General features: G+C 37.6%; 1 protein-coding gene and 1 non-coding gene across 2 annotated transcripts; one reads left to right on the top strand and one right to left on the bottom strand.

The window, feature by feature from the left end:
• The first annotated feature begins 3,632 nt into the window (after positions 1-3,632).
• On the top strand, positions 3,633-5,659 carry LOC145045609 (uncharacterized). Its single transcript, XM_078993934.1, has 4 exons — positions 3,633-3,690; positions 3,909-4,248; positions 4,336-4,552; positions 4,604-5,659. The coding sequence occupies exons 1-4, from the start codon at positions 3,633-3,635 to the stop codon at positions 5,657-5,659; spliced, it is 1,671 nt and encodes a 556-aa protein (XP_078850060.1).
• Positions 4,088-4,194, bottom strand: LOC144998983 (small nucleolar RNA R71). Its single transcript, XR_013660514.1, has one exon. It is a non-coding gene; the product is annotated as a small nucleolar RNA R71 (small nucleolar RNA).
• Positions 5,660-17,053: the final 11,394 nt, after the last annotated feature.

Here is a 17,053-nt window from a genome sequence, read left to right as displayed (position 1 = left end):
AAGATATTCTCCACCCCTTTCGGATCAGAGCATCCTTATCTTCTTGCCTAATTTGTTCTCTATTTCGTGCTTAAATTCTTTGAAATTTTCAAAAGTTTCAAATTTATGTTTAATCAAATAAACATACCTATATCTACTAAAATCATTAGTAAATGTCACGTAGTAGTGGTTAGCTTCCCTTGTGGTGGATCTGAATGGTCCACACGCATCAGTATGGATTAGGTCTGATGTAAGTTAGCGATTGATTAAGAACACGATTCAGACAATGAAATTTATAAATGGACACACAATATAAATAAGATATGTTTGGCTCACTATCGGCTGAAGAGTACAAGAGTGTTTGAGAGTACAAAATGTGAATTAAGCTTAGTTTGATTGTTACTCTACTCTATGTACCTACCCTATTTTTAGGGCACAACAAATGCACAAAAAATAACAAGGACAAAACATTAGATTTTTGAAACTAATATGACTTGTTACTAGATAGAGTGTCGAAACCAGACTTACATTCAACACTTTATAGACACAAAGTACATTCAACTCATCACTATTACATTTAACCCCTACAATCTCCCACTTACTGAGAGTAGTTGAAAATCATGCTATTAACTACATTGTCTGTAGAATCACCCTTCGAACTTCCATGTACCACAAAATAATCTTTCTAATCTCAGCCTTGTCTTTAACATCATTCTTCTTGAAGTTGTTGATGCGAATCATGATGTTGGTGAAATGGGAATTTGTATATCTTTCAAGATCAGTGATATGAAATAAAGACTTCATTACATTCCCCGTATTTCTCTTTCCTTGAAAAACCACACCATAAGGTTGATGGATAATTTCACCATCTTCAAATTCAATGATGTTCAACTTAGCCTTTGCAAGAGTTTGAGGCACTTTCACATTCTTCTTGATAGCCAAGGTAATATCATTATCAATAATGGACAGATATTCGTAGTACCTTTCTTAAAAAGCCTTGATATGACCAAGGCTAATAATGAAATCATTTCGATTTGATTCAGGGATCTTCTACACATCCACATTCCTTAGGATCTTGGTTATCAAAATAAGATCATTCAGGTTCATCAGTGGAAAGTCAGCAATGTGAATTGGACTCAACATTATTTGATCTCACAACAAAATATTAAATGTTTTGAACCATACCCTCGACGAAGGTATCCCGTTCAATCTTCATCACTTTCACTATTTTCACCAATGACCACACATCATCTTCATTTTTCGCCAAGATAGCATGAAAATGAATCTTCAAGTTTCTGCATTCGTTTTTATCTTTGACATTATCTGCTACTTTGAACTGTGGAGATGTGAACATTTTGTGATTGATTGGAAAATTGAGTTGATTGAAGTCCAAATTCTCGGTTTCAAAGCTCTTCTTTGGCCTTTTAAGGAATTCGTCATTCTTCCCCAACATTGTGATTTCAATTGTTTCATAACACCAGTTCTTGTTCAGATCACCTTTGTTCAGTCCTGGCGGATCATTCTCCCTTTGACGAATATTGCTCATTATTTTCCTTTGTCGTTCTAATTTAGCTGCTTGTTGCTTCTTCTTTTTCTCATCAAATTGTTCAATAAGAATGACTTTTCTTTGTCTTTTGGATCAATCGATGAAGTTGTTTTGACAAGAGAAAGACTTGAAGCTCCTTCTCCTTCCTTAATTGAAATGCTTTTTGATGGAGCTTTTGGCACATTTGTTGTTGAAGAGGTTGTTGTAGTCGAAGACACTGATATGTGCATAATTAGTTAATTATTTAGCATATATTTTTATTCATTTTAACTAATTTTGTGTATAATGTGGACAAAAGGTAGTTAATAAAGCTTAACTTTTGTTTTCAGCCCATAAGACATGCTTGGGGGTGAAAAGGAACGAAGGGAAGCAATTAGAGATCAAAGAGTGAAGAATGAAGGATAAAAGAAGACCTACGCGGCGAGTTCTCGAGCATACTCGGCGAGTACATGAGAAGATTCCAGAAGATAAGTCAAGACTCCTGCTTTGAGACGCATAACTCACACCTACTCGGCGAGTTGGGTCTGCTACTCGCCGAGTACACCCTGTTTTTGGATAGTTATAAATACCAATTCATTATCCGATTGGAAAAGACTTTTGGCAATTTTAAGAGCTGGACCTGCGACAAAGAATCCCTAGAGGAGCTAAGGAACCCTAATCTTCAATCCTTGGAAGAATCAAGGCTATTAGATTAATCATTCCACTTAACTTTAGGATTTAAGATGTTTAGCTTAATTAAAACTATTATTGAGTTTGTTTTTGTCATGACTTTTAGCTAAATTCGTTTAGTTTCTGTTTGGGAAGACTAATTTGCTCCTATGGTTATAATATACTTTTTGATTGATTATGATTTGGTGATTTTATTAAATTAAGTTTGTTAAAGAACCTTACGCATTGATGACAACTATTTTCTGTTAATTGGAAGGTAATTAAGCTGCATGAACATCTCTTGATTATTAACCTCATATGTATTGTGAACACTTTATCATATGCTTAAGAGTAATGAATATGAAATTAAGATTAATAAGAAAATAGGTAAGTTAATGTGTGAGCTTGTTTGAGGAACCAACAAACAAGAGGTTAATTGAAATATCAACTAGATTAACCAATTACAAATCTTATTTAATCCAAACAATTGAACTAGGTAATTAGTTAATTTAAACAATTGGCCACTGCTTGAATTAATTAACTGTCTAAGGGTTAGGAGTAATGAACATGAACCTAACCATTATAGTTGGTAACCAATAATAATTAATTTATCTTGAAAATAACCATAGGAGTGAATTAGTTGAACCTAAACAGAAACCCTTTAATAAATTTGGTGAATTTGTCATTTATTTTAATCGTTAGTTAGTTAAGTGTTTTATTTACTTTGTTTAAGTTTCTAGTCTTGTAAAACTAGAGAAAAACTCTTTTACTTTTATTATTTGCTTAGTTAAAATTAGTTATTAGATCAATTTCTGTTCCCTGAGTTCGATACCCTACTTATCCAACTATACCAATAAAAGACAGGTTCACTGCCTTTGTGTGCTTACCTCATTAATAAAAAGTAGGATTAAAACTAGTTTATTTTCCACACATCAAGTTTTTGGCGCCGTTTCCGGGGAACGGTTCTGAATAATTTATCTAATTTCTAATTTTTTCGACCCTTTGTTTGAGTTTACTGGCACAAAGTTAATTTATTGCATATTAGTAATTAGTAGTTAGGATTTAGGATCTAAATTCATTTTTATATTAAGTTTAGATTTCCTTCAAATTTACACTGCTACTCGCCGAGTGCATTCGCACCTACTCGGCAAGTACATGTTTATTTTAGCCTTTAATTGTCGTTTTTGTTAGTGCATTCTTTTTGTTTTTTTATGTTGTTATCTTGTTATTTCAAGACTATATTTGACCAGAGGATCAAACACCCCGCTGGTACCCCCGTTTGAAGATCCTGAATCCGCTTTGAGAAGAAACAAAGGAAAAGACGTGGAAAGCTCAAATACACCAAGGAAGACACCTTCGTCCAACTTGAAGACTGTTTTTGGGAAGAAGAAGAGTAGCAAATCAGGAGCATCCAGCGCATCTTTGGCAAGCGAAGACACGATCAAGGAAGATACTAAGTATGACGCCGAAGAAGAAGAAGAACCCACGTACGGACACGACTCTGATTCCGGCGACGAGTTAGCTCATACCATGGCTAACATTGATGAAATCCCCATGGGAGAATGGAAGAAGAGGATCCGCGATGACACCGGCCTGGGACTTGTGTAGCCCGCAATTCCCGCTACTGCTACTTTTGAGCTAAAGGGCCACATACTTGCCTAGCTCAAAGAAATTCCTTTTTATGGAAAAAATCACGAAGATGCCTACAAGCATTTGGATGAATTTAATGATGTAGCTGATTACTTCAATGTTCCAAATGTTCCTCGCGAGACTCAACTACTTCGCATGCTTCCTGTGACATTCAAAGGTGATGCAAAAGATTGGCTCAAATCACTTCCCCCCGGATCAGTCACTACATGGGCCAAGATAAAAGAAGAATTCATTGACCACTTTTGCCCACCTTCCAAGATAGCCAAACTGAAGAAAGCTATAGCTAAGTTTGAACAGCAAGCTGGAGAGTCCTTATATGAAGCTTGGGAGAGGTACAAGAGCTTACTAAGAAACTACCCACATCATGATCTAAATAGCCAGCAAGAAGTCTCCATTTTCTATGATGGAGTCAATGTCACCACTAGGCAACTACTTGACTCACAAGGACCGCTTACCAAAAAGCCACCCCCGGTAATCAAGGAATTAATTGAAGAATTCTCTAAGCACTCTAGAGAATACCACAACCCAAGAAACGATGTTACTAGGGGATCCGCATATGCAGCTACTGAAGACTTATCCGCGGTCATGGCTATGCTGAAAACCATGGTTAGGAGGATGGATAAAATGGATCAAACAATCCATGCTATTCGGGTGGGTTATGAAAATTGCAATGGACCGCATCTTACTAGAGACTGCGACCTGGATGAAAATGGCAACAAAAAGGTGCAAGTATGTTACTCAAGTGGAGACCGATATGATGAAGACTGGAGAAAACCATAGAAAGAGTGGCTCCCGTATGAAGAGTGCAAGAATGCTAAGGAGGAGAAGTACAAGCAAAAAGGAAGAGGTTTTTACCAAAAGGAAGAGTCGGCACAAGAAAGGAAACCAAGTTTGGAAGAAATGCTTACCAAATTTGTAGCTGCTTCAGAAAAAAGACATAGTGATCATGATGCTTCCATTCAAGAAACAAGAAATATCCTTAGAAACCAGCAAGCATCCATTCACAACATAGAAACGCAGCTTGGTCAACTTGCTCAACAAATAAACCAAAGAGCACCGGGCGAACTTCCTAGTAAAACCGAAAATAACCCACGAGGCGCGCACATAAATATAGTTACAACAAGAAGTGGGAAAATAATTACCCCTCTGGCCCCTATTCAGAAAGAAGCACCTAAAGTATCACAGAGGAAAGAGGCAGAAACTCAAGAAGAAGATCAAAATTATCAATCTGATAGCCCTACTCGCCGAGTACCAAACCTGAACTCGGCGAGTACAACGCTAAATCCAACAGAACAAGTCCATGAAAAGCCATATCAGCCTCCGATGCCATACCCAGCCCAAGATACGAAGGAGAAGCAGGAAGAAGAGTACCAGAAGTTCTTAGATCATATCAAGACTCTTCAAATCAACATACCCTTCATTGAAGCTATCGTCCAAATGCCCAAATATGCCAAGTTCCTCAAGGAACTTCTCACTAATAGAAGGAAGATGGAAGAATTGAAGAAGGTAGTTCTAAATGAAAACTGTTCAGCTGCTATGCTAAATAAGCTACCAAAGAAGAAAGGTGACCCGGGGAGCTTAACACTACCTTGCCAATTTGGCAACTTAGCTATAATTCATACCTTAGCTAATTCAGGAGCAAGTGTCAACTTAATGCCATATTCGTTCTTCAAGAAGCTGGATCTCCCGGAACCAAGGCCAATCTGCATGGCAATCCATTTAGCAAACAAGACTGTCACTTTCCCAAGGGGCATATGCGAAGATTTGCTTGTCAAGGTGGACAAATTCGTCTTTCCCGCTGACTTTATCATCTTAGATATGGAGGCGGATCCTTAAGTCCCGATCATCCTCGGAAGACCCTTCCTCAACACTACAAGTGCTATAGTAGATATGTGGGATTCAAAGCTTACCGTGCGGGTAGGTGATGATTATGTAACCTTTGGTGTTGATCAAGATATGAAGTATTCAACCAACAGTGACGACATAGCTTTCTCAATCGACATGCTAGACGAACTATTGGAGGATTGTGAAGAGGAAGATTCCAGCGAGCCCACAACTGTTGATGAGGAATTTGATGCAGAAAAAGACCTAATGGAGATTGAAAGGTTGCTGGAAGAAGCTGAATATGAAGAAATAATGAAGCAAACTGAGAACCCTACTCGCCGAGTAGGGCCGATCTACTCGCCGAGTTCCTCCTTTGAAAAGGAGGAATTCGTAAATTCAGCTACCAACTCACCGAGTACCCTGCCTGCACTCGGTGAGTCCAGCAGTCAGAACCAAAAATCTGAGCTAAAAATGCTACCTGAACATCTGGAGTATGCTTTCCTTGAAGAGGGCAACCAAAAGCCAATGATTATAGCCTCTGACTTGTCTAAATCTGAAAAGGAGGAGCTCGTGCAAGTGTTGAAGAAACGGAAGCATGCCATAGCTTGGAGCATCACCGACATCAAGGGAATAAGCCCAACTTATTGCTCTCACAAGATTAATCTGGAAGAAGGAGTGAAGCCGGTTGTGCAACACCAAAGAAGACTAAACCCGAACATGCAAAAAGTAGTCAAGAAAGAAGTGGTCAAGCTCCTAGATACGGGAATTATCTATTCCATCTCCGATAGTCCGTGGGTGAGTTCGGTCACAGTGGTGCCCAAGAAAGGAGGGATGACGGTCATAACCAACGAGAAGAATGAGCTAATTCTGACATGAACGGTAACCGGTTGGAGAGTGTGCATCGATTATCGAAAGTTAAACGATGTCACTCGAAAAGACCATTTTCCCTTACCTTTTATTGATCAAATGTTAGAAAGGTTATCGGGCCATAGCTATTATTGCTTTCTAGACGGATTCTCGGGTTACTTTCAAATACCCATAGACCCCATGGACCAAGAAAAGACCACATTTACTTGCCCAAGTGGGACTTTTGCATATAGGCGCATGCCCTTTGGGCTATGCAATGCACCCACGACTTTTCAAAGGTGTATGACAGCCATATTCCACGACATGGTGGAAAAATTCATGGAAGTCTTTATGGATGACTTTTCCGTTTTTGGATCTTCTTTCCATGATTGTCTTACAAACCTTGACTTAATGCTTGCTCGGTGTGAAAAAACCAATTTGGTCCTCAACTGGGAGAAATGTCACTTTATGGTTAAAGAGGGTATAGTGTTGGGCCATAAAGTTTCCAAAAAGGGAATTGAAGTGGACAGGGCAAAGATTGACACCATTGCCGAATTATCCCCACCAACTAATGTGAAGGATATTAGAAGTTTTCTAGGACACGCAGGTTTTTACCGGCGTTTCATAAAAGATTTTTCCAAAATAACTAGACCTTTGACACAATTATTAATAAAAGATGCACCATTGAATTTTACTAAAGAGTGTTTAGAGGCGTTTGAATTTTTAAAGGAAAAATTAACTAATGCCCCGATCATTGTTAAACCAAATTGGAGCTTACCCTTTGAAATTATGTGTGATGCTAGTGATTATGTTTTAGGAGTTGTCCTTGGTCAAAGGGTTGATAAGCACTTTCTACCCATATACTATGCTAGCAAGACTCAAAATCCAGCCCAGGAAAATTACACCACCACGGAAAAAGAACTATTAGCTGTGGTGTATTCTTTTCATAAATTCCGTCCATATTTAGTTTTATCAAAAACTACCGTTTTTACTAACCACTCTGCTATCAAGTATTTGTTTACCAAAAAGGATGCCAAGCCAAGATTGATAAGGTGGGTGCTACTTCTTCAAGAGTTTGACATAGAGATACGTGAAAAAAGGGGAATGGAGAATGTAGCAGCTGATCATTTGTCAAGACTTGAAAACCCGCAATTGCATGAAGATAGAGATGGTGATGACTTCCCGGACGAGTATATTATGGTGGCCGCGGGAGAAGAACCATGGTTTGCCAATATAGCTAATTACTTAGCTAGCAACTACATCCCAAAAGATCTCACAAGTCAACAAAAGAACAAATTCTTTTCTGAGATAAAATATTACTTTTGGGATGAACCATATCTTTTCCGAAGCTACACGGATGGGATCATATGAAGATGCATGTTCGGGAGTGAAAGCCGGAAAATATTAGAGCATTGCCATAGCGGGCCCATGGGTGGACATCACGGAGCACATTACACGGCGAATAAGATCTTTGACATTGGGTTTTATTGGCCAACAATTTTTAAAGATGCAGCCCAATTTGTCAAAGAGTGTGATGCTTGTCAATGAGTGGGAAACATTTCATCTCGGAATGAAATGCCACAACATAGTATCCAAGTGTGCGAGGTATTCGATGTGTGGGGGATCGACTTCATGGGTCCATTTCCTATGTCTAGAGGCAACAAATACATCTTGGTGGTGGTGGATTATGTATCCAAATGGGCGGAGGCACAAGCATTACCAACTAATGACGGTCGGGTAGTGGTGCGGTTTTTGAAGAAACTATTTTCACGATTTGGAGTCCCGATAACACTTATAAGTGACCGAGGCACACATTTTGCTAATGATCAACTAGAGAAGGTGCCAAGGAAATATGGGGTAACCCATAAATTTTCTACATCCTATCATCCACAAACTAGTGGGCAAACCGAAGTGACGAATCGAGCATTAAAGCAAATCTTGGAGAAATCGGTGGGGAGCAATCGCAAGGAATGGTCGAAGAAGCTAGATGATGCACTTTGGGCTTTCCATACAACTTTCAAAACACCTATTGGTCCTACACCATATAGATTGGTGTATGGAAAGCAATGTCATTTGCCGGTGGAGATAGAGCATAAGGCGTTTTGCGCCTTAAAGATGTGTAACTTCAACACGGAGCAACTCAAGGGCAACCGGTTGATGCAAATGAATGCCCTTGAAGAGCTTAGAAATGATGCATACACGAGTTCGTTGCTTTATAAAGAGAAGACTAAGATGTAGCACGACAGGAGGATTAAAGAAAATAAAGAACTCCATGAAGGCCAAAAAGTGCTGCTCTTTAATTCAAGGCTAAAGCTTTTCTCGGGGAAACTAAGGTCGAGATGGGATGGTCATTTTCTGGTGAAGAAGGTATTTCCACATGGTGCTATAGAGCTATTGTCAAGAGATGGAACGCCTTTCAAAATCAATGGACATCGAGTCAAGAAATATGAAGAAGGAGTCCCCCAGAATGAAGGAATGGAAGAATTGATGTTGCTGGAAGGAAGGGCAACCACGTAGAAGGGGATGAGTCCAGCTAATGACTCCTTAAAAAGAAGCTCTTCTCGGGAGGCAACCCGAGCTTCAAGTTTGCAGCCTCTTTTCCTTTACTTTATTTCTATTTTTATTGTTTTCATTCGTCTTCTATTAAGAATATAGTTGCTTGAGGACAAGCAATGCCTAGAGCGTGGGTGGATGGTAAAAAAAATAAGAAAATGCATTATTTTTTCACCAACATTAAAAAAATTTCAATCTGCAAGGGATACTCGCCGAGTAGGCACGCATCCTCGGCGAGTACCTGACTAATTGAACACAATAAACGCAATTTTAGAGTTCTACTCGCCGAGTAGGTCTCTCCTACTCGGCGAGTAGCCGATTTACACAGGTGATTTATAATTTGTAAAAAAAAGGGTTTTCACCCATTCACTCCCCACACTCGCCGTGCAGACTAGTCTCAAGCTACCCTTTGCTATTTTTCTTCAATCTTCACTTAATCTTCATCTCTCCAAGAAAAAGGTAAGATTTTTCTATTGTAAACCAACCAAAGGTTCCATCTTTATCAATGAATGGCCCTATTTTGTCTAGAATCGGATTTTGGGGGTACCCTCAAATTCTAGGGTTCTAATTTTGCCATGAATTAGGTAATGTTAGGAGTAATTTCTGTTAGATCCATGGTATATTGACTCAATACAACAAACCCCTATGAGCAATTGGGAGTTTTGGGTGCCCTACATATGAACGAGATCAATTCTGTCACGCAGTTCATCCTACTCGCCGAGTAGGTGTTACAGACTCGGCGAGTAGGCAGTATGCAGCTTTATTATTTGATTTTAATAGCAGGGTTTTGCTTGTTTGTGTCTTCTTTATTGTTGTTTTGCAGAAACGATGTTCAGAAGGGGACAATCTTCGAGGGGAGGGAGCCAAAGTGAAAACTCGTAGCTCTCGTTCCGACAAATAGCATCCAAGTCCTCATAAGCCCACGCCAAGAACAAGCTAGAGGCGCTGAAACAAAAGGAAATGTATTTGCCTAATGTTGTGGATTGGGCGTGGTTCGGTTAAGTGGGTTTGGAAGAAGAGCTCACTCTTTATTTGGTAAAGGAGTGTAATTTGGGGGATAGCACCATCATCTGTGATGGGTGGCTGCAGTTGTTCAAGATCCAGGAACCGGTATATGCGGAGCTGTGCTGGGAGTTCTTTGCTACCATCTCATTCCGAGGTGGTAGTGAATATTACAACCCCCATGTTATTACTTTTTCTCTTGGTGGAGAGCTGCGACAGTGCAGCATGGCAAAGTTATCTTGGAGGTTGGGGTGTATGACCAAAGCACCATGCTTAATGAAGATTTTGAAGCATTTCTGGAACACTGCCACAAGGATCTTCCTAAAGGGGTGGCGGCTTCTACCTGGTGGAACTCAATTGCCAACCGAGTGTACATTCCCTCTACTGCTCAGGAGGGGCATATCCGCTCACCAATCCATCGCCTGATTCACCGCCTTGTGGCCAGCACTATTAACATGCAAAAGGATTGGGACAAAGTCCCGACCCTTGATATTTTCTATCTCTGGAGTATTATTACTCCAGATGCTTTCTGCAACCTTCCTTATTGCATTGCTAGGTTTTTAGCTGAAGGGGCGGTCAAGGAGAAAGTCAACTCCAAAATAAATGGAGGCATGTTTGTTACGAGGCTGGCCAGGTCATTTGGAGTGTTAGACTTACCCGGGGCGAGGGCACTCACGGTTATTTACCCTCCACCGTTCAACACTGCTTTATATAGGAGGGCCCGAATCATTGAGAAGTTTGGCGACTCTTTTACCATTCCACACGCAGATGAGCCGGCAATCTTCGAGGAGCCGGGAAGGCGGGTTCGGCAACGAAGCGAAAGGGTACGGGAAGACCCACCGGTTATTCCGGTGGAGGAAGATAATGATGGATGGAACCAAGTAGAGTATCGGTGCTACCTAGATGATATCGGGTGAGGGGTTAATTATAATAACCAATCGTTCGAGTATCTTTTTGAGCAAATGCATATTGCTCCAAGACCCGGCCCAGGATACCCGTACATTATGAATTGGGAAGAGAGGATGATGAGAGGTGATGGTGGAGGAGGAAGTGGAGCAGGAGGGGAGGACATGGAAGATGAAGAAGAATGAAGACTTTGTTTTTTTTTTTTTATGTTTTATGATGTTTTTTTTTGGATGATTGTAAACTTGGATAATTTTTATTTTTGGTTGGTATGATTATTACTTTCACTTTTAGTTGTTTGTTTTCAGGTATGGAAGATTAGGAAGCATACTAGATTATTGAGGGACAAGTAAGGGATGAGAGAAGTTCAAGAAATTTTTTACAAAGTCTTGTCCTTATGATCAAGTCCGTTAGAGTCGAGAGTCGTGAAGAGTGTTGCTGCTGAAGGACTTAGAGAAAGGGTCAGTAAAGTGTCAAATTTCAAAACCCAGGGTCAAAGGAAGAAGAAACGAATTAGTTTTGGAATTACCGTGCTTACTCGCCGAGTGCACAAAACCTACTCGGCGAGTACATGGGAGTATTACACGAATGGTTCCAGGGTGAGAGCTACTCGCTGAGTACACGACACTACTCGCCGAGTAGATGTATAATTTTCAAGTCCCAGAGCTGTTTTGAGCACTTTCAATGCAGCATTTATCCACTTGTTATGAAGAGTTTTTACTCGAAATCTTTTAAGAAGTCTGTTTCGCGACATTTTGAAGCTGTCAACCACACGAGAGGTTTGACACCCAAGACATGGATGAGTTGTTCCCATGTCTAAAGTCGATTGAAGATGGAGCTAAAAAGAAGAGAATCAACCCTATCGACTGCTACCCTAGGGGAGTTTGTTCCAATTCTCTCTATATTTGCATTTTTATACAATGAGGGCATTGCATTAAAATAAGTGTGGGGTAGGGGGGGTGGTCACAAATTAGAAAATTTAGAATCTTAATTTAGGTTAATTTTAAAAAAATTTACATTGTTGCATGCCAAAAAGGAAATTACTTAGGAATTAATTTAGAAAATTTTAGTAAAAGCAATTAGGATTCTATGTTAGAATTGTGTTGATAATTGCATGAAAACCTAAATGTTTAGTTGAGCCTATATACGTTCTAGTGCATTTGTGGCTTCCTTATTCCAGTGAAATCATGGGACAAAAACACGACCTTGCTCAGCCTGACGGATGCAATATGTTTAGCAGCCTAAACCTGAAATATATCCAGGAAAATTATTATCATTAGCCAATAAAGGTTGAAGTTGAGCGCCCCTGCTTAAGCATGTAGGGTTTTGAGTGGAAAAAAAGTGAGAAATACATGTTAAAAACAAAGAGAAAATTACAAGAAAAAGTTGTAAGAATTTTGGAGCAGTCAAAAGTGAAGATCAAAAGATCAAAATTCGAAAGAAATTCAAAAAGTTGAAGATACCAAAAATCAATCAATTCAAGGTGGTGAATTCAGAGAGATCAAAGATCAAATGATCAAGGAAGTGAAGAATTCAAAAGAGCTCCATAGTGGTATCATAAATTGTAATTGTCTAGATTATGTATGCTTGGGTTGCTCAACTAAAAATACCTTGACGGTAAGAGGTTTTCTGCGGATGGATTCGGAGGGTTGCATAAAATGATCATAGTTCGGGGTGAGTGGGCGAATGTTTATGAGGATTGTGAGTATTTGGAGTATGGGGGTATTTAGGACAATTTTATACACAAATGCATGCATTCCGGTCTTGGCATAATGGCTGGGTTAGATTGGAGTTGTCATATGTGGTTCTAATATGTTAAAATTCAGTTTTGCTTGGGGGCAAGCAAAAGTCAAGTGTGGGGTATTTTGATATGTGCATAATTAGTTAATTATTTAGCATATATTTTTATTCATTTTTAACTAATTTTGTGTATAATGTGGACAAAAGGTACTTAATAAAGCTTAAATTTTGTTTTCATTCCATAAGACATGCTTGGGGTGAAAGGGAACAAAGGGAAGCAACTAGATATCAAAGAGTGAAGAATGAAGGATAAAAGAAGACCTACTCGGTGAGTTCTCGAGCATACTCGGCAAGTACATGAGAAGATTCCAGAAGATAAGTCAAGACTCCTGATTTGAGACGGATAACTCACACCTACTCGGCGAGTTGGGTCTGCTACTCGCCGAGTACACCCTATTTTTGGATAATTATAAATACCAATTCATTATCCGATTGGAAAAGACTTTTGGCAATTTTAAGAGCTGGACCTGTGACAAAGAATCCCTGGAGGAGCTAAGGAACCCTAATCTTCAATCCTTGGAAGAATCAAGGCTATTAGGTTAATCACTTAACTTAGCTTTAGGATTTAAGATGTTTAGCTTAATTAAAACTGTTATTGAGTTTGTTTTTATCATGACTATTAGCTAAATTCGTTTAGTTTCTGTTTGGGAAGACTAATTTGCTCCTATGGTTATAATATACTTTTTGATTGATTGTGATTTTATTAAATTAAGTTTGTTAAAGAACCTTATGCATTGATGACAACTATTTTCTGTTAATTGGAAGGTAATTAAGCTGCATGAACATCTCTTGATTATTAACGTCATATGTATTGTGAACACTTGATCATATGCTTAATAGTAATGAATATGAAATTAAGATTAATAAGAAAATAGGTAAGTTAATGTGTGTGCTTATTTGAGGAACCAACAAACAAGAGGTTAATTGAAATATCAACTAGATTAACCAATTACAACTCTTATTTAATCCAAACAATTGAACTAGGTAATTAGTTAATTTAAACAATTGGCCACTGCTTGAATTAATTAACTGTCTAAGGGTTAGGAGTAATGAACATGAACCTAACCACTGTAGTTGGTAACCAATAAAAATTAATTTATCTTGAAAATAACCATAGGAGTGAATTAGTTGAACCTAAATAGAAACCCTTTAATAAATTTGGTAAATTTATCATTTATTTTAATCTTTAGTTAGTTAAGTGTTTTATTTGCTTTGCTTAAGTTTCTAGTCTTGTCAAACTAGAGAAAAACCCTTTTACTTTTATTATTTTCTTAGTTAAAATTAGTTATTCACTACTCGAAAAACAGCCTTTTACGATGCTCATTGCGCGTCATAAAAAGCTCAGACGACGCGCAAATGCGCGTCAAGGAAGGCCCTATCATAAAGAGGGACGACGAGCTTTTGCGCGTCGTCTAGAGACTACGCGCATTTACGACGCACATTTACGACACGCAATACATATCAAGGAAGGCACTGTCATAAAGGAAGACCACACGCATTCGCATGTCGTAACCTTACGACGCACATGTTAATGACACGCAATGCGTATCAAGAAAGGCCATGTCATAAATGAAGATGACACGTATTTTTGCGTATCATAATTTTAAATGTTTAAAAAAATATTATTTATAGATTTACTAATTTTCAAATTAAATTTGTATTTAATGTCTCATAATAAAAAATAAAATATCATATACAAAAAATACAATCCATTGCATAAAATTTAATGTCATACAAGTAATCGTTCCATAAAAAGATAAAACAAATCAGTAGAGTTGTAACAAAAATTTACAAACTAATAGTTCTAATAACCTAATGTGTGCCTCACTATAAACAAGATTTGTGCCGATTTTTTTAAATGTGTGCCGCACTTGTCTCCACTCTTCCTTAGTAACACCACTCAAGGACTCTAAATCTATGAACTTGCTCAAAGTATCTATATTGCCTGCAAAAAAAAAAAAAAAAAAAAAGTGTGAAGATGGATTATTACATTGTAAGAGAAGTAAAGAACCTTGAGCTTCCTCCAATGGGACACATGGGTAGTCAGACTTGATACACTTTGCAACATGTATATCTCCTAATGCAAGATCAACTTTATTTCTCCAACTAGAAGGCCATATGAACCTCTTTAGTTTATCTATAAAAAGAGAAACATAAATTAAATTATTAGATTATTTATTTATTTTGACAAAGGTAGTCGAAAAATATTAAATACCTGACCAAAGCCAACATTTACAAAATCATTCACAAAGTTCCAACTTCCAATAGCCCAGCAGTTGCCTCTTCCCCTTTAGCAACGATTCTATCAATATCTTCATCTGTGATTGTACTATCCTTTGAACTGAATACCATTTTAGCACCAAACCTCAGCATTTGTAGCATCTCATCTTTGTTTATAGCTGCCAAAAAAAATGACATGTTATTTAGAAGTAATGGAAACTAGTAAAAAGGTGATGTGAAGAAATGCTTACTCTTTTGCTCAGCTAAACGTCATTGTTGAATAACCAAAGCATCAAGTGCAAGCTTTTTATAAGCTCTTTCAATGAATTTCTCCTCTATAGTGTACTGTTATGTTTACAATCAATTAAAATTAGTAAACAATCATTCCAGCAGCCTTGTCATCTATTATAGTACACCACAAATTCCTTTAATATAATAAGACATAGACTTGATTAAACCAATACTTTCATGTTGCATAACAAATATAAATATAAATGTTAAAAGTATGAACCTGTAAGAATATCAACACCTTGAAGTCAAAAGTCAAAAGTTGAAATGGTAAATACATGTGACAAAGCCTGTTTACACAATTGATGCACAGTCTCATCATTCATTATAACTCCTGTGAAATGTAACACACATGAAAAATGAGGGCAAAAATGTAAACATAATGCTATTTGAAAATAAATGAAATCTCAATACTGTTAACATAAAGCTATTTGAAAATAAATGAAATCTCAAAGTAACATGATTGCAATGCGTGGCAGATTATGTGAGCTTAATAATAACTCACCAACAATGTGGCAAATTAAAAAATTAATAAATGTGGCAGATTAATAATAACTAACCAACAATGAAATCTCAATACTCGTTATAACAGAAAAGGTATAAATTAATAAATGTGGCAGATTATGTGAGCTTAATAATAACTAACCAACAATGGCAATGTTGTTGTTAGCCATTATTAATTTACAATTCAGACTAGAATAAAATAAAAAGTCTTCCACTATCACATACCCACAAAAAGAAAATTGTTTTCCACAACTTTTGAAGCCAAGCAGCAACAACAATGATGGTTTAGAAGGATCCCATGAGAAATATGTTCTGAAGAAACAAGGTTCATTTTCCTCCATTACTTTGTATAATGGCAATTGTGGCGACAATCCATCAAGAGATCCAGCCCATTCTATGTATTTCTAAAATCAAATTCATCAAAAAGAAAAAAAAAAGTAAATTAAGATAACATTTTTTTAATACTAGTTACAAGCAATAGCAATCTACCTTTATCTCTTTGTAGATTACATCATCATGCTTTCATTTATTTCCATTACATCAATTGTACTTTTTTTTCTTGCAATTAACCCTTTATAGTTACCTTTTGCTTCAGTAATCTGTAATTTCCATAAATGCCCTTAGTTTCGTACTCATTCAGCCAGAAATACCCTTTATAGTTACCTTTTATTTTCTAATGAAGGATCAAACACTTTCCTGAAATCTTTCTGCAACTTGAGGATCATCTGGAGTCTTATTTGCATCAACTTGGCGTGCCTGATCAACTTGGCATGCATGTTCCATGTGGCGACAATCCATCAAGAGATCCAAACAAACACCTCAGCATGTGTATCTAATATTAACATATCGTTGGGCAACATGTCATCTTGATCAAAGTTGTAAACTTCTTCAATCTTAATTAACAATAATAATAAAAGAAAAAAAGTAAAACTAAAGTGGTATTATTATATGTGACAACCCGAAATTTCCATTTGTACGAACATTATCTATTCAATAAGAGCTAGTCCAGTTTCAGTGATTTTTAGACTTGTCCGAACAAGTTTGTGTACATTAGGGTTTATGTTTCTGGATATATCAGGAGAGTAGATGCTCCTGTATTTGTGAAACTTGAACATTTCGAGTTTCATAATGTTATAGTCCGACTTCCGGAATAAAAATATTTTTTGTCAAAATATTTCAGGACTATAAATAGATTTCTGAATTTAATTAATTCATTATTCACAATTCCAACTAGAGAAAAGCCATTTCTCTCTGACGGATCTTCGGGTTTTCATCCCGGATTGTGAGTCT

Source organism: Lactuca saligna, chromosome 5, assembly GCF_052625555.1.
Source record: "Lactuca saligna cultivar CGN05327 chromosome 5, ASM5262555v1, whole genome shotgun sequence".
Lineage (NCBI taxonomy): Eukaryota > Viridiplantae > Streptophyta > Magnoliopsida > Asterales > Asteraceae > Lactuca > Lactuca saligna.
This window is presented reverse-complemented; position numbering and strand designations above follow the sequence as displayed.

Bases quoted from the DNA above. Each gene is read 5' to 3' on its own strand.
- LOC145045609 (XM_078993934.1), top strand. From the start codon at position 3,633: ATGACGCCGAAGAAGAAGAAGAACCCACGTACGGACACGACTCTGATT. The intron at 3,691-3,908 runs GTTAGCTCATAC...TTAATGATGTAG, and splicing joins GACTCTGATTCCGGCGACGA to CTGATTACTTCAATGTTCCA. The intron at 4,553-4,603 runs GTATGTTACTCA...AGAAAACCATAG, and splicing joins ATGGCAACAAAAAGGTGCAA to AAAGAGTGGCTCCCGTATGA.